Consider the following 22,272-nt stretch of genomic DNA (forward strand, 5'->3'; position numbering starts at 1 on the left):
GGGAATTGCCTCTCTACCGATACCTTATACACGTATACTTTTTAAAACCTGAAGAGGAAATCTCCTCTCTAACGATGCGTCTTTTTTGCATTCCCATAACATTACGAAATTTTCCTGTCCTGTGTAGGTCACTTTACAATGTCTTTGAATGTTTTCCTTTATTCAGTAGATTAGGGGTTTTCCAGTAATTTTGAAAATTTGGTGATACAGTGTTATTTACTGTAAACATTGTAAATAACACTGAGCCACCTTGTACGGAAGGTAAAAGAAGAGTGGGCCGATATCGTAAATTTTCATACCCGTTCTATTTTACCGCCTTCCTTTCCGCGCCACCTAACATACCAACGTTGTTTGTCATCAACGTCATCCACAAAATATGCGCAAGAAGAGATACAATTATTATCATTTTTGAACGGGCCCCAAGTGCTTGTTTCCCAAAACCCTTTGTTCTCTCTCAAGTTTACTTTTCCATCCATGGCACACCGTGCCATGTGTCATCATTCATGAGACATTTGTTTGATTACTGTCTTTGTTTGGGCTGTCGTTGTTGTTGCTGCTGCCACCGTTGTTGCACAAAGAAAAAGAAGTAGGCGTTCAATTACAAAAACAAATACAAACATTTACAGAAGCAGCAGAGTGTGAACTCAACATCAGCCGTTAGCAGTTGCAGTGGCCAACAACAGCAAAGGGTGTTGTAACTGGTACGCTGTGCTGGCGATGTCGATGCAACTGTTATCAGTTCAAACAAGAATGACGACATAATCGCTGAACATGATGACGATGATGATGAGGCGATGATGACACAAAGTTAAAAGTTTATCACAATCATGGACGGTAGTCAACCTACCCACCCATCTTCGCCAACGCCATTGCCATCATCTATGCAACATTCTATGCCAGTCATCATTGTCTTGTGCTCCAATATTGTCAAGATTTATTTAAACCTGGTGACCAAAAGAACGGAAGACGACACAGAGGGCATGGGCACAGGCAGGCACATTAGGCAAACAGACATTGCCTATGGCAACCGAGCCACGCCACCAAAGAATGTAGGTGTCCTCTTCTAAGTAAAACAAAAGTTAGCTGGTGTAACAGCTACAGCTTCTTCAACGTCGTTGTTCCAAGAACAATGAATAGTTACATTGGAGGCGCAAAAAAAACGAGCGATGATGACGTTGAATATTTGAGGTGGGCTTGTCGCGCGACTCGTTGCTGAACTTAATTTAAATAATAATTTCCGTTCCGAAGGATAATTAAATGATGACGTCGGGCGGCGGTGGTAGTAACGATGTTGACGATAATAGCTTGCAACAGCACCATGAAAAGTAGGCTGAAAATTACTTTTGTTTGCTTTGTCGTGGAAGAAGAAGAGTAAGGCAGTGGTGTCATTGACGTTATAAACACTCATTTTTATTCACAGAATGGAATTGAAGAGGATCGGGCCCAAAGACGTAATTTTTAGGCGTAATATGTTATGTAATTGAATAGAATCTGTAATTTTGATTGGTTCCTCCCAATGGGTATAAAGTCAACATTTCATTTCCGGCATTATTGCTACATCAGAGCAGAGCTTCACATCGAATTTTCGGAAAATGGCCTCTCCTAATTTTGTTTTAATACGGTCAAAATTTGTCTCATATGAATAACTGTTGTAGAACCTAGTTCTCTCTGGACGAAGTCCGTTTTAGGGCGTTTAGAGTCGAACGAAAAACTCTCGAAGGAAGCATGATATATTTTTACCAAAATTGGATTAATTTCAGAGATGGGCAATATCGGTCCACTCCTTCTGATATCTCCCCTACAACAATTAAAAATTGGTAAAAAATACAGTCTCATATTAAACGAGAGGAGTTCCTGGTATGGTTAAAACTTGGCACATCGTAATATTTGGATAAGACATAGATCAGCATCGAAAATGCCTTGTATTGGTCCAGTCCTTTTTGTACCCATCCCACAAAAGGTCAACATTTTGAGTAAAAATAAACCCTTTAATGTTGAAATAAATCAATAGATTTTCCACAAATTTTCATTTTTTTTAGCGTAGTAAATTAAATATAAATGAAAACATTTTGAGAAAAAAGAAGTTAGCGAACCTCCGATGTTAGAATTTTGATATTTGCATGAGGTCAGTGTTGGGAGAGATAATGCCGGATTTCTGGAAATTCAAAATATAAATGTACAAAAAGTACTAGAAACTTAATGTGTTGGACAAACGTATAGAGCTGAAATTTGGTAAGGTTATTGCTGAGACAAGCAAAGGGACACTTTTGGAAATTCGTACTAAAAGGCACTGAACTGGTACCAAGTTCAGTGCTTTTTGTTGGACGGATGAGATAAAATCTTAAAAACTCATGACTAATATAAGGGTTTTGGAAATGTGTACTTAGTTTTGGAACGGAACTAAATTTGGGACAATTTGATGTTGGGCAAACGAATGAAGCTGGAAATAAGAAATATTGGTATTGGGGTCACTGATGTTGGTTATGGTTGAAATAAAGAGGTGGTTTTGGAAATATGTACTAAAGCATACGAAAAGTAATAAATTGTGCTATATTTCGTATTGGGGGAACGGATAGAGCTTGAAATCGAAGATTTCTCATTAAGATCACTGTTAGTGTGTAAGGGTGATATTTGGTACGAAAAGTACAAAATTTGGTATTTGGGGAAGGAATGGAGTTGAAAATCTAAAATTTAGTACTAGGATTATTTTTTGTTCGGTGAGCTTGATATATGGAGGCAAATTTGGAAACATACTATAAAGGTTATATTGTATTAAACTTTGTAGTTTGGGAATTTGAAAATTTTTAATGATTGTCGTTGATGGGGTGTAAAATAGATGTACAAAGAAAATTTGATAAGTGTACTAAAAGTAGGAAAAATCATTCAATTTGGTACCATTTGGTATTATGTGAACGGATAGAGGTAAATTTGTGAAAATTGCTGTGAGAGTCAAGTAAGCGAAGTAGAATTGCTATAAAGAAGTGGTTTTGGAAATGTGTACTAAATGTAATAACTGTACTAAATTTGGTACGATTTGGTTTTGGGATGGAGCTAAAAATATGAAATGTTGGTAATTTTCGTCAAGATAAGTTTAAATTTAATTAGCAAAGACACAAACCAAGGTGATTTTTTTCCGGTTCAGAAAGGGTTAATAAAGGGAGAGAGAGAAAAAGAGAGAGAGGTGGTATACCAAAGAAAAATTAAAGTTATTTGTCAAATTTCAAAATTTTCCGTACAAATTTAACAATTCTCAAGGAAATCGCTACATAAAAACATTATGTAGCGATTTAAGAGATTTAAAAGATTTAAAAATGAAGCTGTGTTGAGGCTGGGTGAAAATCTCGAGGAATACTTTCCGAATATATGGACCTCCGTCCGTTGGTCTGTCTGGCTGGTGCGCACAATAACTCGCTAATGGAGTATCCGATTTGGTTCAAACTTGGTACATTGTAATATTATGACCAAACTTAGATCGTGTTCGGAGATTGCAATATCGGTCCACTCCTTCTGGCACCTTCCCCACAAATGGTCGAAATTTTCAACAAAAAAATGTTTTAATGTACAGAAAGAGAAAGGATAATCCAATCCGATTTGTTCCAACTTGGCAAATCTTACTGTTTGTATTAGTGCTAGGTCATGTGAGAAAATTTACAATATCGGTCGACTTCATCAATTATCTCCTCCACAAAGGGTCAAAATTTAGAACAATTATAACTCTTATAATATGTGAAGTAAGAGCCCGATGTCATCAAATTGCACACCTTACAATGTTTTTATTAAACCAAGGTCTGGTGTGAAGATAGAATGTATCGGTCCACACTTTCTGGTACCGACCCCCCAGGGGTCAAACTTTTGAATATCCACGAAGCTCATAAAACGATTCCATTCAGACTTGGTACATCTCAATATTTTCATCAACACAAGATATGTTATAATGATGGTAGAGATCGGACCATTACTTCTGGTACCTCCCCACAAAGGGTCAAAATTTTGAATAACCAAATAACGATTATAACATCTGAAATAAGCATCCGGTTTTCTTCATATTTCACACATTCTTTTATTTTGACTAATAATTTTTGCTGCTGTGAAAATTGGATTAATCGATTCACTCCTTATGATACCTCCTCCACAAAGGGTCAACATTTTGAATATCCACGAAGCTCATAAAACGTTTAATATTCACCCACTGTGTTGAGTCCACACTTTCTGGTACCGACCCCCCAGGGGTCAAACTTTTGAATATCCACGAAGCTCATAAAACGATTCCATTCAGACTTGGTACATCTCAATATTTTCATCAACACAAGATATGTTATAATGATGGTAGAGATCGGACCATTACTTCTGGTACCTCCCCACAAAGGGTCAAAATTTTGAATAACCAAATAACGATTATAACATCTGAAATAAGCATCCGGTTTTCTTCATATTTCACACATTCTTTTATTTTGACTAATAATTTTTGCTGCTGTGAAAATTGGATTAATCGATTCACTCCTTATGATACCTCCTCCACAAAGGGTCAACATTTTGAATATCCACGAAGCTCATAAAACGTTTAATATTCACCCACTGTGTTGAGTAACACTTGTTAGTAGCAGTATTGAACTTGTCTTTTACTGTACCTTCACCATTACCCGCCCCTAAGTTGTTGTTATATACTATAGCAGTTGACACAACTGACAAACAAACGTCCCGTAGGTATTCCCCCACACCGGCCATATTCATTCTTATCAATTGCTTTTGAGATTTTCTTTTTATTTACCCACATATATTCTTCATACCCATAGATATACAATAAAATTTGAACAATTTTGTAAACCGACTTAACTAATGGATATTTTATTGGAACAGAACTTTTAATATTTTTATGGTCTTTAATTAAATTTTGAAAATTTTACTAATAAGTTCAGTTTGAATATATTTTAATTAATTTATTTATTTTTATGTTTTAAACCAGCACTTAACCCCCATTTTTTGTGAGTTAACAACTTTTGCTTTGCAGCAGAGCATATGTTTTCTGAGTTAAACAATTGTTATCAGAACACAAAAAACAATAACAATACAAAAACGTTAAAAGTTTTGTTTTCCAATTTTCTATGTTTTGTATTCGTTTTTCATTCCCTCACTGCTGATAAACGTTGATTGGAGAAACAACACAAAGTAAATAAGCCAGAATAAACAAAATAAGAAACTGAGACAGTTTGTGTTTTTAGTTGAGTGCAACGAATTTCAGGTGACCTACAAATAGAAACTAGATTGAGTTTTAGTTTTGCTAAAACGAGTAAAAATAACTATATGAGGGTTAAGTCAATTAGTTATAAAAAAAATAACTGATCTGTTGAAAAGAAAAGGTGAACTCTTATCTAAACGAATCACAAATATGCATAGTCCTCAAAAATGTTCTACAATTTCCAAGTTAATATCTCTGATATAAGTCCTTTAGAAAACTAACGGTCCTTAGAAAATTATTAAAAGCTTACAATTATGACTGAAAATCTCCAAATTTAAAATTCGTGATTATGGATATGATACTTAAACAATATACCTAATTATCCGAAATCTACTCGAATAGTCCTTCAAATATATCCCTAAAAACTCACAATTATCACTGAAATTTTTTAATCTTTTTAAAATTGGTGATTATGGATTTGATACTCCTTAAAAATCGACCAAATAGTTCTAAATCTAATGTATTAGCGCTTTTAAAATCTCTTAAAAAACGTACAATTACAACTGAAAATTTGCAATTTATCTTTGTTTAAATCCTTGATAATGGATCTAATGTCCCAATAAAATTGTGGCGGTAATTATGGCTTTTATCGTCCAGGACGATTATGGGACTGATAGTCCTTAAAACAAAAAAGAAATAAAAATTCAGAGTTTTGCCTTGTTAAGGCGAAGATCATATGTTTTATGATTTATGTGTTTGTTTTCTCTTTCGAGAAGAGCTTAATGATCTGAAATTTGCAGTGAAAAGGAAACCCAGATAGACACTATCACACACTCATCACTATGCGACGCGTTTCGCCGTTGGTTAAGCGGCTGATCAGGCATATTTGGTGTGGATGATGGCTTACAAGGGTCGTTCTCTGGAAAAATTCAGGTTGAAAGCTCACATATGACATTGTACATTTCGTATGACCTATTATTTTCACTTTATCTAATACTGACAAAAATTTTGGGATGTGCAAAATTTAAAGAAAATCGAATATTTATTTTTAATTTCGTGCGAATAATTGTTTATCAAAAAAAGACCTTTGGTGCCAGTAGGTGTGGGCCGGTAAATTTCATATTCACAACATAGCTTTGGTTGAGAGAAACATTTAGATATATCAAGTTTGAAAAGAATCGCTGACTTGCTTCGGAAGTTATGAGAGATTGTTTATGAAATTGAAAATTGTAACCCTTCGTAGGGTAGGTACCAGAAGGGGTGGGCCGATAACTATTATCTTTATATTGCATTTATACAATTTATAATTATTCAAAATTTTCAACCGTTGTGAGGGAAGTACCAGAAGAAGTGGTCCGATATTTTCCATCTTCACGCCAGATGTTGTGTTGATAGAAGTATTGGGATGTGTCGGAAGGAATCGGATGCTCATTTCGCGTTTTATGTGCTTTATAGTTATTCAAAATGGTGATTATTTGTGGGGGAGGTTATTGATGGCGTCCCACTCCCAAGCCCTTTTTCGCACCAGACCTGGCACAGACAATATTGGGATTTACAAAGTTTCCACAAAATCTGAGGGTTCCTTCTTGTTCTATAAAGGTACATTTTTGGTGAAAATTTTGAACTCTTGTGGGCCAACATTGTCCATTTCTAAACTCGATCTAAGTTTAGTAATAACATTACGATGTACCAAGTTTGGACCAATCGGACACCCTTTTCATGAGTTGTCATGCGCAATAGCCAGCCAGAAAGACAGATGGACGGACGGACGATCACTCCTAGATTGACTCCAAACGTCCTGAAACGAAGTCCTGCTGAAGCTTGAAAACATTTTCTTTAAAAATACAAGGTTACTAACCCTGCTAAACCTTTGAAAAATTCTCAATTGCTGATCTACTGACCCTTCAAAAATATTCTTCAATTCTCCTCTGGTTATACTTAAAAAAAATATTCTAAAAAATATGATTATTTCTCTGCTTTAAATAATACACATTTATGGCCCTAAGTCCTTGAAAAAAATACGTCTATGGCGGTGATTCCTTGAACAATAATTTTTTTAATAATACATGTGCTGAGCCCTTAAAAATATTATTTAAATTAAATATATATATTTTTGGGTCAAATCCGCTTGAAAAATTACCCTTGTAAAATTGTTTTTTTTATATCTATTTTTATGAATCTGAGTCGTTAAGAAATACTTATGGCTCTGAGTCCCTAATAATATGTTTTTAATTGCCACGTCCAGAGTCATTGAAAAATATTTTTTTAAATCCTCGGTCTTGGCCCTGAATACTTAATTTTTTTAATAAACTTGTTTTCTTACCTTTAGTCCTTAATTTTTTTTTTTAAATTCGTGTTTGTAGCCCAGAGTCTTTGAAAAATATTCTTAAACACTTATGTTCAAAGAGCGGATTCCTTGAAAAAATAAATCTATAAATCTAGGTTTATAACCTTTGTTATTTTAAAAATACTTTTTAAGAATCCATTCCTATGGTCCCGAGTTCTCTAAAAATTCAGAAAAAATGGATGCCTTGAAAATTTGTTTGTTTTAATGCTCGTGTTTTGATCCTGAGACCTCTTAACAACACCAAAAAATATGTTTTTTTAAATCCTTGTTAATTTCTTGAAAAATAATTTCTAAAAATCCCATTTGAGTCCTTCAAAAATAATTTTTTTTCATCCACATTGATTCCTTTAAAAAAAAATTAAAATAAAAAAACAGTCCTTTAAAAATGTATTTAATATTTTGAGTTAAAAATGATATTTGAAAAATCCATGTTTATTTTTCTGAGTCCTTTAAAAATATTTAAAACAAACTACTTTTATGGCACTGAGTCCTGGAATATATTTTTGTATCCACGACGTTTATGGCTCTTGAAAAATATTTTTGGAAATTCATGTTTGAAACTCTGAGACTTTAAAAATATTTTTTTTAAATATCTACGCATTTGAATCTGATTCGATAAAAATCAAATTTTATGGCCCTGAGTCCTCGAAAAATACATTTTTAAAAATCCATATTTTTTGCTACTGGCAGCCATTTATAAACATTCTTAAAAATATCCTCATTCTAAGATTACCGCCCAATTAAAAGTGAAAGAAACACCCTCCCCTACCCATTATTCTTCAATATTTTTTTCTAATTAAATTAACAAACTAATTATTTGTTGAAAGCAAACCTAATGATTTGTCTAATCGGATCCCGCATGTGTTTGTAGCGTACCCAGCAGCTCGAAAACGTTATTCATTCATATTTCGCCCATTGCCACCAGCAAGCACTACCACCACCACCAATACAGCCCATTTTTTTGAGAATGGGGTGTTATGGTGGCCGCAATTAGTCACTGATTGCAACGCAGCGCGCAAACACTTGTGGCTTCAAGGCATTTGTCAGGCACGCTCAACCACAGACGACTTTCGGGCAGAAGACAATGTGAAATTGTTATTTGAGTTAAAAAAAAATAATATTTTAAAAATAATTCGGAAAAAAGACAAGCGAGCGATAAGGCTGCCATTTTTTAAACTTAAAGTGCCGCGTGTGTTTGAGCTTTCTTGGGCTCATCTCGTAAGAGCGACTTACGTACGTGTGGGTGTGTGAAACAGAATATTCAAATCAAAACAAAACGAGTAAACAGACAATAACAGAAGAACGTGAAAAATGTACACAAAAGAATTGATGAATCACATCGGTGATTATTTGCAACGCATTATTGAGTTACAGGTCTTGGATACAGCCAAGAACAAAGATCGAGGTAAAACAAAAAAAAAACAACGAATCGTATTTGGATATTCTCTGATGTAACTGGAAATATGATAATGACAATTGTGAGAGAGCGAGCCTAGATAGATCGGGTATCACATTCTATATCTATTGCAATTTCCATAAAAATAATATTTTGCAATATTTATTGAAGCATACTGTAATTGTATAGCAATATTTGCCTCTTCTAAGTTTTTTAACTTATGCCAGTGGCGTTATCTATTATTCGTTCTGTTTTTGTTATCAGTTATTGTGAAATTGCAAATTTACTCAATAAATTATCGAGTTTTTATATTTCTTTGACATGATTTTCTTGGAAATATGTAATTACATACATACATATGTTTGTTCATTTTTATAGTATTTTTACAAAGAACATATTTTATTTAGCGTTGGCATTTCATTGAAATTAAAGTGCATTGGAATATATTCCATGGATAAATTGATAAGCATTGTTTGCTCGATTTTTATGCCAGTATGGAGGGTATATTAAGTTCGTCATTCCGTTGGTAACTCATCGAAATAATAATTTTAGACATAATAAAGCATATACAGGGTGAGATGAAGAAAACAGAACCAACTTCAGACAGTTGTAATTTCTAAGCCACTCGTCCGACAGCTTTTAAAATTATTCCAGTACCAGCTCATTATATTGTTTATAAGCATACAAAAGCATTTTGGTGAGAATTTTCCAGAAAAAAAGTTATTCGTGATGGAATCCAAGCGTTATAGTGTGATTTTTTTATATTTGGCTGGAAAACCACAAGTGGCTATCGTTGGAGCACTCCAGCATTTAAATGTGAAGAAATCTTTTGTGTCTCGTACCATCGCTCGTTACCGTGATACTGGTAGCGTAGCCCGACGTCAAGGAAGTGGACGGAAGAAAACAGCGACATCAGCAGCAATGTTCGAAAAGTAGAGAATCGACTTGATCGAAACCCGCATCGCAGTGGCCGAAAAATGGCTCGTGAGGCAAATATTGAAAAATAATCTTATAACTTACACAGCAACTGAAACAAAATAGACCCAAAAGAGCTAAAGACTTGCTTAGCTTGGCCGAAAGTGGTGAACTGCCGAATTTGGTTTTCTCCGATGAGAAAACATTCGTTGTCCAGCAGTTTGTAAACAAACAAAATGATCGTGTTTACTTGCCAAAGAGGTCAGCTGAAAATGTGCACCTTCGTTTGGCCACCAGAACTCAAGCGCCGCCCATGGTGATGGTGTGGGCCACCATAACAGTCGATGGTCGCTCTCCGCTCGTATTAATCGACCGTGGCATCAGAATAATTACCGAATATTATTGCGAAAAAAAATTCTGGAGGGTGTATTAAAGCCTTGGGTACGCAAACATTTTGGCCTCAGACCTTGAACATTCCAACAGGACTCAGCACAAATCTAGACTTATTCTAAAATTTGATACTATTTCCGACATTTTTTACTTCCATTCAATAAAATTTAATAAACGGTAAAAATTGTGACGTTTGATTTTTTCTGCAGTTTTTTTATCTCACCCTGTATATAATGGGTACATATGAAGATATCCACAAACTTTAGTTATCAGATAAAATTAATCACATTTTCTAATTGATTTAGCTTAATTTGCTTTCATATATAATTCTTGCAAAAATAGTTTAGAACCCCCTTACAAACATTCATTCGCTTACTTATAATGGTCAGTGTGCGCTGCATACTTTTAGGCTTACATCACAGCTGATCTGCTAAAAATCTTATGTTACTAATTTTTAATTTTGAATTAAGAAATCATAAGTTAAATCGAAATAACTAATTATCCTTCTCCTAATTTCAGGTAAGAAAATAGCTTTTGAAATGATGCAATCAAAAACAGTGAGTAAATTGTCAAGCATTTTTTAATCGATTTTTTACAAGAAAAATACTGAATTGAAAAACAGCAGGGGCTGGCCGACTATATGACACCACTATTATTATTTTTTTTTTTTCAAAACTACCCGTAACAAATAAACATTTATATTGGGAATTTGTGTAAAGCAAATCATACTAGCTATGATCGTTATCGATTGTGTGTTCTAGCTCTAAAGTTGTTTAAATTTGAAATCGAATGGAACTTACATATGAAAGTTATATCTTAATCGAATTCAACTTACGAATTTAAATCCGCCCATTTGTCAACCTGCTGTCTTTAGACCAAAGATTCGAAATACTTGCTTGTATTTGTATTTATTGGAATTATATTTTTTAAGCAATCTAATCAAAAGTAAATGTGTGATGCATACTTTTAGGCAGTGTGAATTTCTATTTTACTACTGATTTGAATTGTTTTTACATTAGAGCTTAATTAAAAGACGTATGGTTGTGCATGCAAATTTCATAATTTTTTTATTCAAAACTTTCTCAATTTTCAATTACCACAATTGGCTTGACCGGGCCAAGTACATGACAGGGAGACCGTATCAAAATGAAGGCCAGCGGCACAATTGTACTCGTAACGTACACCTCCAGAACATTGGTAGAAACGATTACAATCCGATTGATTGGCAAAGTAACCATCACTGCTGCATCCGGCAGGGGCATTGGGTTTACTCACAACTGGTGCCGAAGTTACAACGACCGAAGGTTTCCTAGTTGTGACCGTTTGTGGAGGATTTGGATTCGAACTACTACTTCCACCCAAGGCACTGTTCAAGGCATTCAACAGCACATATTTCTCACCACATTCACCACGGAAATCATCGGATTCCAAAGACCATACCATGGCACCACCCAAATTCAAAGAATTTGCCAATTGGACTTTCATGGCAATACTCTTGGCATCATCGAAGCCGATCCATTGATTGCCATTATAGGCATAGGGTACTCCATGGGCATTATCAAACTGGAAGTTATAGCCGGAATTTTTCAATTGGCAAATTTCATTGTAACCCAAGAAGCCACGTTGTTGGGTGTATGGTCCCGGTGTTCCCTCGCCCAATTGGGGGGCACCAGCCTGAGGTTGTTGGGCGTAGGCGAAGTGACGGCCATAAAATGCCAAGCCCATAATGAGCTTAGAGGCAGGGGCTCCTGGAAAGTAGTGTCAAAATTATTTTAAATTTCGACTTTGGACGGATTAGAACTTACCTGCATTCAACCAATATTTAATGGCAGATTCAACATTGTTTTCACCTTGACCCTTGAGGGGTGAATTGTAGGATAATGTGGCCTGGCTATGGAAATCATAGGTCATGACATTGATAAAGTCCACATATTTTGCAATATTAGGAATATCATACGAAATAGCAGCCGTTGTTGCCGAGGCTCCCACAGCAATGCCCAATTCCAAGTTCAATGGTGATAAACTGCGCAATGGAGAAAAGAAAATATATATTTTTTGGTCCCAGAGCTAATTAAATTTATCAGCTTCAGATTGATCAGTATTCAGTGCTCCGAAATGTTCGCTCGTATCCGATTGGAAGTGATATCCTCACGAATTAGATTGGAATTACTTCCACGAAAGGAAAAAATCGGGTATATTATTTTGTATGCCACTCGAATAAGTTAGAGTAAAATACTTCCCGAAATCGGGGAGATTCTACTCTCGATTTCGAAACAAAAAAAAAATGTATTGCGGAGCACAATCGCCATCTTGTGCCAACAAAACATATTGTAGTGTTGAACGGGTGTTTCTGTTTTTCTCCCTTGTTTTTTTTTTTAATGGAGAACTCTCAATCGCTCCCACATAAAACAAAAGAGCGGAGAGCATACTTGTACACTCCGAGTTCTCCCGCTAGCGAGTAAAATAGAGCAAATCGGAGTTCTGATATGTTTCAAGTTTCCATACTTACGCATTCTTCAATTCCTTCAATAGAGTGACAAAGTTCTGTTTGTCCCTCGGTGATGATCCTTCACGTTGTGCCGGATATTCCCAATCGATATCGAGACCATCGAAACCGTATTGTTTAATAAAAGCCAGCGAAGAATCAATGAATGCCTTTCTCTTATGGGGATCAGCAGCCATGGCCGAAAACTTGTCAGAACCTTCATTCCAGCCACCAACAACGGCCAAAATCTTAAGATTGGGATTTTTGCTTTTCAACTGCATGGTTTTACGGATCATGCCTGTTGGAGAAGAATATAACCGTTACATGCAATATCTGTTTCAGTTAGAGATAGAAACAAAACATTGTCCGACAAAATTTAATTTTCAAAAAAATAGATATGAAAGCAGAGTTAATACCGGAAGACACGTGTATCGATGTTTTTAAAGTTATTATTGCAAAATAGTCAAAATAGCGGACTCCTCTTCCACATTTTTGTGAAATTTTCGGATTATCATTCCTAGAAATCCTTTCATTATACTTATAGCGTGTCTTGAGCAATATTAGTGATAACAATACGAGGATTTTTTTCTTGAAAAAAATTAACCCTCAAGCGAGCCATCAAAGGTGTTTTTTGGCACTTTTTTTCAAAATATTGTTAAAAAAACTACCTTTAAATGGAGTCATAAAATTGCACTATGTTGCCCAGATCACATCAAAAATTAAAATTTTTGTTAAACACCAGGAACCCATAAACGTTAGAAACACATTTAGGGGTTAAGCTCGTACTTCATGTGCTTTTACGTAAAATTCCCCTATACAGGGTGAGATGAAAAAACTGCAATCTACTTCATACTGCTGTCATTTCTAAGCCACACGTCCGACAACTGTTATTCCAGTGACAGCTCATTATATTGTTTACAAGCGTACACAAGCATTTTGGTGAGAATTTACCAGAAAACAAATTATTCGTGATGGAATTCAAGCGTGATAGTGTGATATCTTTATATTTGGCTGAAAAATCACAAGTGGCTATCGTTAGAGCACTCCAGCATTTAAATGTGAATAAATCTTTTGCGTATCGTACCATTGATCGTTACCGTGATACTGGTAGCGTAGCCCGACGTCAAGGAAGTGGACGGAAGAAAACAGCAACATCAGCAGAAATGGTTTGAAAAGTAAAGGAGCGACTGGATCGAAACCCGCGTTGCAGTGGCCGAAAAATGGCTCTTGACTAAACATATCACAATATTCTACTCGGCAAATATTGAGAAATGAGCCATTGAAATTCCAAAAATTTCAAGAACTTGCACCGCAACAGAAAGAAAATAGACTCAAAAGAGCTAAAGAGTGCATCGCTTGGCCGAAAGTGGTGAACTGCCGAATTTGGTTTTCTCCGATGAGAAAACATTCGTTGTCCAGCAGTTTGTGAACAAACAAAATGATCGTGTTTACTTGCCAAAGAGGTCAGCTGAAAATGTGCACCTTTGAAAATGTGCACACCGCTCTCCGCTCGTATTATTCGACTGTGGCATCAGAATTAATGTTATCGCGAAAATATTCTGCCTTGGGCACGCAATCATTGTGACCGCAGACCTTGGACTTTCCAAAGGGACTCATCACCAACGTACTCAGTACGCGCCACCCAAGAATGGTTATAAAATGAGGTTCCTCGCTTCATTTTCATCGCACAATGGCCACCAAAATTTGCGGATACCAATCCGTTAGACTATTGTGTCTAGAGTATTTTGGAATACAAGGTTGGCCCTAAAAAATACCAAAATGTCGATCACCTCAAGCAAGCGCTTCGCCGGGAATGGGCCAAAATACGGCTGAGCAACATTCATTTGCCGTTTGAAGGCCATAATTCGTGCCAAAGGTTATCAACTCGAACAAATCTAAATTTATTCTAAAATTTGATGCTATTTCCGACATTTTTTGCTTTCATTGAATAAAATTATAGTTGCAGTTTTTATCTCTCCCTATATACTTATATACTTAAAATGTGCAGATTTCAAGGAATCTCAGTCCCAATACTTCCAAAGTATGAGGAAGTGGAGGAAACTTGCCCGCTTCTTTGGGGTTAATTTGGGATGATAAGTTTTAAAACGCCGATGCACGGATATCCTATTATTAGCACCACTTTCTTAATCTGCTTAGTTGTAATTCATATTTTTTTCTTTGATTGCACAGTGTAATTAGAGAAAAAGTAGACCTTTCGATTGTGGACTTCAAAGGATAGATTTTTGGATTCTCCGTTCAACTTTTTAACTTAGAACATACCGCGTCGATCCCTTTGGATTTTATATCCATTATTTAATTTTTTTCATCGGTACACTTACCCAATCCCGTATCCATGTCAAGCCATGTATCCAAGGATTTAAATCTTCCACTTGGACCATCAATTCCAAAGAAGCTATAACTTATGTGGGTGCACAAAAATGGATCAATATTCTCGGCCTCGAAATTGCCGTTGCCGGTGCGATATTTGGCCCAGGTGCCATAGTAGCAGTTGACCATTTTCTTGGCTGCAATGAAGATAGGAAAAAACAAATTATTTTTATTTTTTAAACATTTTTTTACAAACATCATTCCATAAGATTTTTTTTTTATTTATGAGTTAATTTAAAACCACATTTGGAATGGTGTTTTTCTTCCCTATTTATCATAAAAACACAAGCCGTAAGTTAAATTGAGAAAAAAAGTTCTTAAATACCCACCATTGACCATGGCCCCCAATGAGGCCAAAATGAATAACGAAACAGCTAATTTAATTTGGAACATTTCTACTTCTTTCACCCGATAGTTACCGCGAAGTATTAATGTTCTACCTTGACACTGAGGGTGTTTTTATAAGTTGCATTAGCATAGCGCCCTGACATAATACCGTCGGATGTTATTTTTTGATTATTTGCAAAAGCAGGCGGTTGTTGACAAATATTTCTGCCTGTCTAATATTTACGCAACTTGGTTGATTAAATAAAAAAAACTGTTGTATTGTGTTCCGACATGTATGTTGTTGTTGGTAACTTCCCCACTCAATGACGAGTAATTAACACAAAACATATTTCCTTTGATTCTTCTTCGCAGTATTGGCAAATATTATTTTCAATTTGTGCATAAAATGAGTGAAAAATTAATTCGACCTGGGTGTTTATCAATTTACGCATTAAGTGATTCAGAGCAATTTCGATGTGTGAAATCCACTAAAATATCAATCAATTCTAAGAAGTAGTACGGAGTAGCAATTTGAGATTATGAAAAATACTTTTTACATAGGCATAGAACGTTTGTTTCCGACTAAAAAGTTTCCCAAGAACTCACACATAGCACATAGAAGTTTGTTTTGTGAATCAGAATTGGATCTAACTACGAAAAAAGTTGTTAATATCAGATAAATCATAATTATTTGCCGAAAGAGTAAAACATATCATTTGTTTATTGGAGAAGTTTTTGTTCTTGTTTTTCAAGAGCCATAGGAATGTTAAAAAACACACAGAAAAATGCATGAAATCTTTATTTGAATTGATTGTACGGTCCCTATAATTTTGTTTTTGAAGATTATTTCATGCAAAAGGTTTATCCTTATCCTTAGTAAAATATTGGCATACACTTTCCAACATTTCGGCCGATCTCTCACGGATAAATGCTACAATGTTGTCTTCCACCGCATGAATTGAAGCGGACTCTTTTATATACAGGGTCAGATAAAAAATGCAACACAGTCAAACGTTATAATTTGTACATTTTTTTAAAATTTTATTGAATGAAAGCAAAACATGTCGGAAACAGCATCAAATTTTTGGAATAAGTTTAGATTTGTTCGAATTGGCCACCTTTGTCACGAATTATGGTCTTCAAACAGCCAAAGAAACCGTCACACGCTTCCCGAATGTTGCTCTGCGGTTTTTTGACCCATTCCGGCGAAGCGCTTACTTAGGTGATTGACACATTGGTATTTTTTAGTGCCAACCTTGTTTCAAAAGAAACTCCAGACACAATAGTCCAACGGATTGGTATCCGGAGATATTGGTGGCAATTGTGCGCTGGAAATGAAACGAGGAACCGTATTTTGTAGCCATTTTTGGGTGGCGCGTGCTGAGTGTGATGGTGCTGAGACCTGTTGGAATGTCCAAGGTCTGCGGCCAAAATGTTTGCGTGCCCAAGGCTTTAATACACTTTAATACCCTTTAGAATGTTTTTGCGATAATAATCGGCATTTATTCTGATGCCACCGTCGACCATCGGCTGTTATGGCGGCCCACACCATCACCATGGCCGGCGCTTGAATTCTGGTGGCCAACCGAAGATGCAGATTTTCAGCTGACCTCTTTGGCAAGTAAACACGATCATTTTGTTTGTTTACAAACTGCTGGACAACCAATTTTTTTCTCATCGAAAAAAAAAAAAACAAATTCGGCAGTTCACAATTTTCGGCCCCGCGAAGCAACTCTTTAGCTCTTTTGAGTCTATTTTCTTTCTGTTGCGGTGTAAGTTCTTGCACTTTTTGGAATTTCAATGACTTTACCCCGAACTCATTTTTCAATATTTGCCGAATGGAATATTGCGATATGTTCAGCTCACGAGCCATTTTTCGGCCAATGCGACGCGGGTTTCAATCAAGGTCGCTTCTTTACTTTTCGAATCATTTCTGCTGATGTTTCTGTTTTCTTTCGCTTTCTTCCTTGACGTTGGACTACGCTACCAGTATCACGGTAACGAGCGATGGTACGAGACACAAAAAAACTATTCACATTTAAATGCTGGAGTGCTCTAACGATAGCCACTTGTGGGTTTCCAGCCAAATATAAAGAAATCACAATATCACGCTTGAATTCCATCACGAATAACATTTTTTCTGGAAAATTCTCACCAAAATGCTTTGGTACGCTTGTAAACAACATAATGTGCTGTCATTGGAATAATTTTAACAGCTGTCGGATGAGTGGCTTAGAAATGACTGCAGTCTGAAGTTGTTTGCAGTTTTTTCATCTCACCCTGTATATTGCAATGTTTGAAGATTATTTAATGCAAATGAGTGTCTCTCAATTTATTCATCCAACACCAATTCTTTCGTAAATGTTGGTAGGTATTTCACGAATAAATGCATCATTGTTGTATTCCAATGCGTCCATTGAAGCTGGCTCGTCTGTATATCGTACGATATTATCATCGATCATCGATTCGTCTCTCTATGAGTCCATTGTCACGAGTGCTGTGTGACATCTGACACCACATGCTTGGAAAAAAGTTTGATATAATCTTCCGGTGGCGCTCACCATTTCCTAGAATTTGAAGCATCTTTGAAGAAGTGAGGTCAAGTAATACCACTAGCCCATAGACCTCACCAAACTGTAACTTTTTCTAGATGCATTGGCAGCTTTCTTGCTTTGCATTGCTTCTGGCTGATTTTCACGCCACAACCGACAATTCTTCTTATTTAGGCACAAATAAAGTTAAAAATAATCTTAGTCGTTGTTTCAAAATCGCAGAATCAAAACTTTCTTAACAGAGGACGCTTTTTGATAATTAAATTCAAGGCAAATTACAAACGAACAACGATTGCAAAGATGAATCATGGTTAAATTATAGACCAAGCTTTTTCTCAATTTTTGGATTAAGATTCTGTGGAATCCGCACATTTTAGGTATATAGTGTTATAGGCATTATTACTGATAACAATATGAGGATTGTTATAGTCGAAAATTTTAACACTCATGGAGTCACCAAAAGGGTCTTTATGGTCATTTTTTTTGTAAAATATAGTTAAAACTCCCTTTAAAAGGGATCGTAGCTAGTCAAAATATTCTACAAAACTGTTTTTCATAAAAATCTTCGGTAAGTTCCAGAATATATTAAAAATCTTTGTTTTACCTATTCGCCAGAAATTCATAAATATTCAAGTCACATTTAAGGCTTAAGTCCGGACTTCCTGTAAGTTTATGCAAAATTCTCCTAGAAAACATCATCTTAGAAGGATGACTTCAATGACTAAAATATTCTTGATTGCATTACACTATAAGTCACCAATGGAAAGAAATCTGTATTTCGATTCTATGTCAGAAAAATATTTTAAGTTTTAAATGTTAAATAAAATACAGATATTTATAAAAATGTTAAATCTTTATTACATTGTAAAGTAGGCAAAATTAGGTTATATATGAAACAAGATATCGTGGCGATGGCCGCCGCGGTTTTGCGTTCAATAACTGTTTTGCATAAATGCTGTTGTATTTCATTAATGCAGCGTCCAATTTCCTCTTTTAAGGCTTGAGTTGTCGTCTGTTTAATTGGATAAGCAATCGACTCAAAAAAAAAAATCTAACTCTCAAATATTAATAGATGTTTTCTAGAAACTGCGGACAAGTTGAATATGGCGTTCTTATTTATTACATTTTACTGAGCAAATTTTACCGAGCAAAAAGACCCTGCTCCTCATTGACTGAAATAATGATTTTAAAGGAATTACATAAAATGTTGACATTTTTACTAGTTTTTGGTTGCTTTCTTGGCATAGCAGTTCTCTCAGAGCGAATGTAACATTTCTCTCTTTTACTAGTTTTACTATTTAAAAAGTACGGGAACACAACATATTTAGCTCAATATCAGTTCTATTCCCACAGGGAGTTGTCGGTTTCTTTCGACAAGTTTTTGGCAATTTTAGAAGTTGTTTTCACATTTTAGTGAGAGGTAAGGTCCTTCTATATTAATATGAGATATTAAAACATAGGAGTTTGTAGGTCATCATAGAAATTGCCAAAAGGCAAATGGCAATATTCTTGATGTAATGTATTCAATGGATTGGTTTAGTAACGGTTTCGGAATTTCTTAATCTGATAACATTACTCGTTCACATGCTAGCAAACAAAACAGCAATGCAATTATCTTTCAAGAAAATATTCATACCTTTTGCGAATCGAAGTTGATTGATGATTGTGAACATTAGTACGTACTTCTACTTTCGCTTATCTGCTACCGGCCACACCTTTTCACTCGTAGTTTTTTGCGGTCATATCAATAACATATTTCTGAAAACAAAGAAAAATAAAAATTAAAGCAAAAAGTTTTTCGCAAACAAATTCTAAGATTACAGCTTTATCTATCAGTTGTAAACGATAAATAAGAATGCAACGGCGAGAGATAGCAATATATTATGCACATATTGATTAAAATAATTCTCATAAAGGTAAAAACAAGTTGAAAAGTTCCTATCGATTCCATGTGTGCAGAAAATTTTATTAGAGGTAAAACGAACCAAATAAAAATATATTTCTGAAAAACTATCAAATGTATTCAAAAAAGTTACCTAAAATGTGCATATCTTAAATATAGGCTATTTGACAGGTGGGAGATAGAAATTCTGACGTAATTGAGAATTCCTCGCTTGCTCGAAGAGTACAAATTTAACAAGAAGATTATTCTCCACTCTTTTGTTTGGGAGCGCTCCAAATAGATTAAGAGTTTCTTCTAAGAGAGAAATTGAGTGGAAAATAGTAGTTTTTTCTTATGTATGTTTTGTGTACGTATTTCGATTTCGAATGAAATTTACTCCCACTCGAAAAGGGAGTAAAAAAAACAAAAACACAAATTCGATAATAGTGTACCGTTTTCCACATGATTAAACTTTCCATTTCACTCCAAAACAAAAGAGTAGTGAATAAACTTCTTAAAGTCGTATTTTTCATACAAGAAGGCTCGTGAGTAAAATTGATCTCTGCTTAGTGCAAATCCTTTAACTTGTAAATGTTGCTTAATATCATTGGTACAGTGGTGCCTTTACTAATAATCTTCGTAACCTTCTAGATCGAACCTCTTGAAAAAGTACATAATTCTAAAGCATTTTTGTACAAAAGTGTGCGGATTTCGGAAGAACAGAAGCACCATCAGCTCCATACGTAAACAAGCTAATTTGTCGCATTTAAGGCACATTCAAAACGAGTCGGAAAGTAGGAAAACGTGGACCTATATTTTCAATTTTCTGTCTTCGGTGCAGGAACCCATTATGAAATACAAATACAAATTTTTAGGCAATTCCGTAGAAAAATGTGGCAAATAATATGAAAATACTCAATATAGGGAGGTACCGTTATATGGGGGCTATGCAGAAATGTGAACCTATGCATACTATGTTCCGCCACAGGTGCTAAAACCCAATTTTTTGACAAATCTGTGAACAAATATATATATAGAATGTTCCGCCGCTGGAGCTAGAACCCATTATGAAATACAGATACCAATTTTTAGAGAAATCCGTAGACAAATATGGCAAAAACTATAAAAATACGGAATATCGGGAGGTACTGTTATATGGACCTATAAAAACAATGTTTTACCACCGGAGCTAGAATCAATTGTGAACTACAAATACCAATTTTTAGACAAATTCGTTAAAAAAATATGGCAAAAATCTTTAAAACGCCGACTATCGGGAGGTACCTTTATATGGGGGCTATAAAGCCGCTGAAGCTAGAACCTATTTTGAAATACAGATACTAATTTTTAGGCAAATCCGTGGAAAAATGTAGCAAAAAAATCATTCAAATACCGAATATCAGAAGGTACCGTTATATGGCGGCTATACCAAAACGTGGACCGATACATACAATTTTTCGCCACTTGAGCTAGAATCCATTATGAACTACAAATACCAATTTTTAGACGAAGTCGTGGAAAACTGTGGCAAAAATCATCAAAACACCGAATATCGGATGGTACCGTTATATGACGGCTATTTCGGCTATATTTCATTTTCAATACCAACCATCCTAGACACAATACAAATTGTTCTGCCAAATTTTGAAGGTCTACGTAAAAATAAAAAAATGAAAATATTTCGAATTACAAATGGAATAATTTGAATAAAATATGCACATATTCAAATTACTAATGGGATTCTAGAATTACAAAAAAAAAATTACATGTCAAAAGTTGTGGTCTCAGTCATTTCGGCTGGGCTTTAATGAGTAAGTTAAAATAAGTAAGGCGTTTTCGACGTTTACAAATTGGGAATGCTAAAATCATTCACGGACTATTCATTAATTGTCTCTCGCTATTGCCCAGATTTGAAGAAAAATGCTAAACCCATTGTACTTCTAGTTTTTCGCAATTTTTCTGGCTATATTTTATTATTTTGAATAATATATGCTATGCCCCAGTACAACCTGTATCTTCAATTTCAATAAATTAAACTAGAAAAAAATAGTTTTCATTTTTATTTAAAAAATTCTTGTTTTTTTTCGAAAATGCCATTGAGCAAACCCGAACACAACAAGCCAGCAATAGCAGTTAAAAAAGTCCATAAACGCACAACACAACAGGCATTTATTCAAGACATCCAGTTAACAATCAACGACTTGAGCGATAGCCAGCCACCTCAATAATAACAACAACAACAACTAAGAAGAGCCCAACATAATACGGCCAACGAAAGACAACAAAAGAAGTGTGCCAATACTTGCTCTCTTTTTCTGAGGGGAAACAGAACACATCTTTAATAGAACTGGGTTAAATTCAAATCAATTCAAATTTTAACGTCCCCAAACAAAGAATAGCCAGCCGAAAAGAGA

At 35.2% G+C, this 22,272-nt stretch overlaps 2 protein-coding genes across 9 annotated transcripts in view; one reads left to right on the forward strand and one right to left on the reverse strand.

Annotated features, from left to right (window-relative positions):
* LOC101900723 (F-actin-uncapping protein LRRC16A) overlaps window positions 1–22,272 on the forward strand; it is a 133,511-nt gene that overhangs the window by 18,232 nt on the left and 93,007 nt on the right. For 4 of the 8 annotated variants that reach the window (XR_009342817.1, XR_009342818.1, XR_009342819.1 and 1 more), the window contains exon 1: window positions 8,538–8,928. The exons of 2 other annotated variants lie outside the window; for them this stretch is intronic. Coding sequence is in view for 3 of the 6 variants with exons in the window: in XM_005181810.4 (XP_005181867.1) it covers window positions 8,835–8,928 (94 nt within the window). In the remaining 3 variants the exon portion in view is untranslated. Of the gene's footprint in view, window positions 1–8,537; window positions 8,929–22,272 lie in introns of those variants that run through there. 2 more of the 8 variants (XM_059125734.1, XM_005181811.4) reach the window with 1 other exon arrangement.
* Window positions 11,278–15,535, reverse strand: chitinase (acidic mammalian chitinase-like; the record flags this gene model as incomplete). The annotated part of the gene is given in 5 exon segments (NM_001286871.1): window positions 11,278–11,972; window positions 12,030–12,247; window positions 12,734–13,007; window positions 15,049–15,234; window positions 15,427–15,535. Coding segments are annotated over 5 exon segments (1,401 nt in total).

The sequence above is a fragment of the Musca domestica genome, unplaced genomic scaffold (genome assembly GCF_030504385.1).
Source record: "Musca domestica strain aabys unplaced genomic scaffold, Musca_domestica.polishedcontigs.V.1.1 10, whole genome shotgun sequence".
Lineage (NCBI taxonomy): Eukaryota > Metazoa > Arthropoda > Insecta > Diptera > Muscidae > Musca > Musca domestica.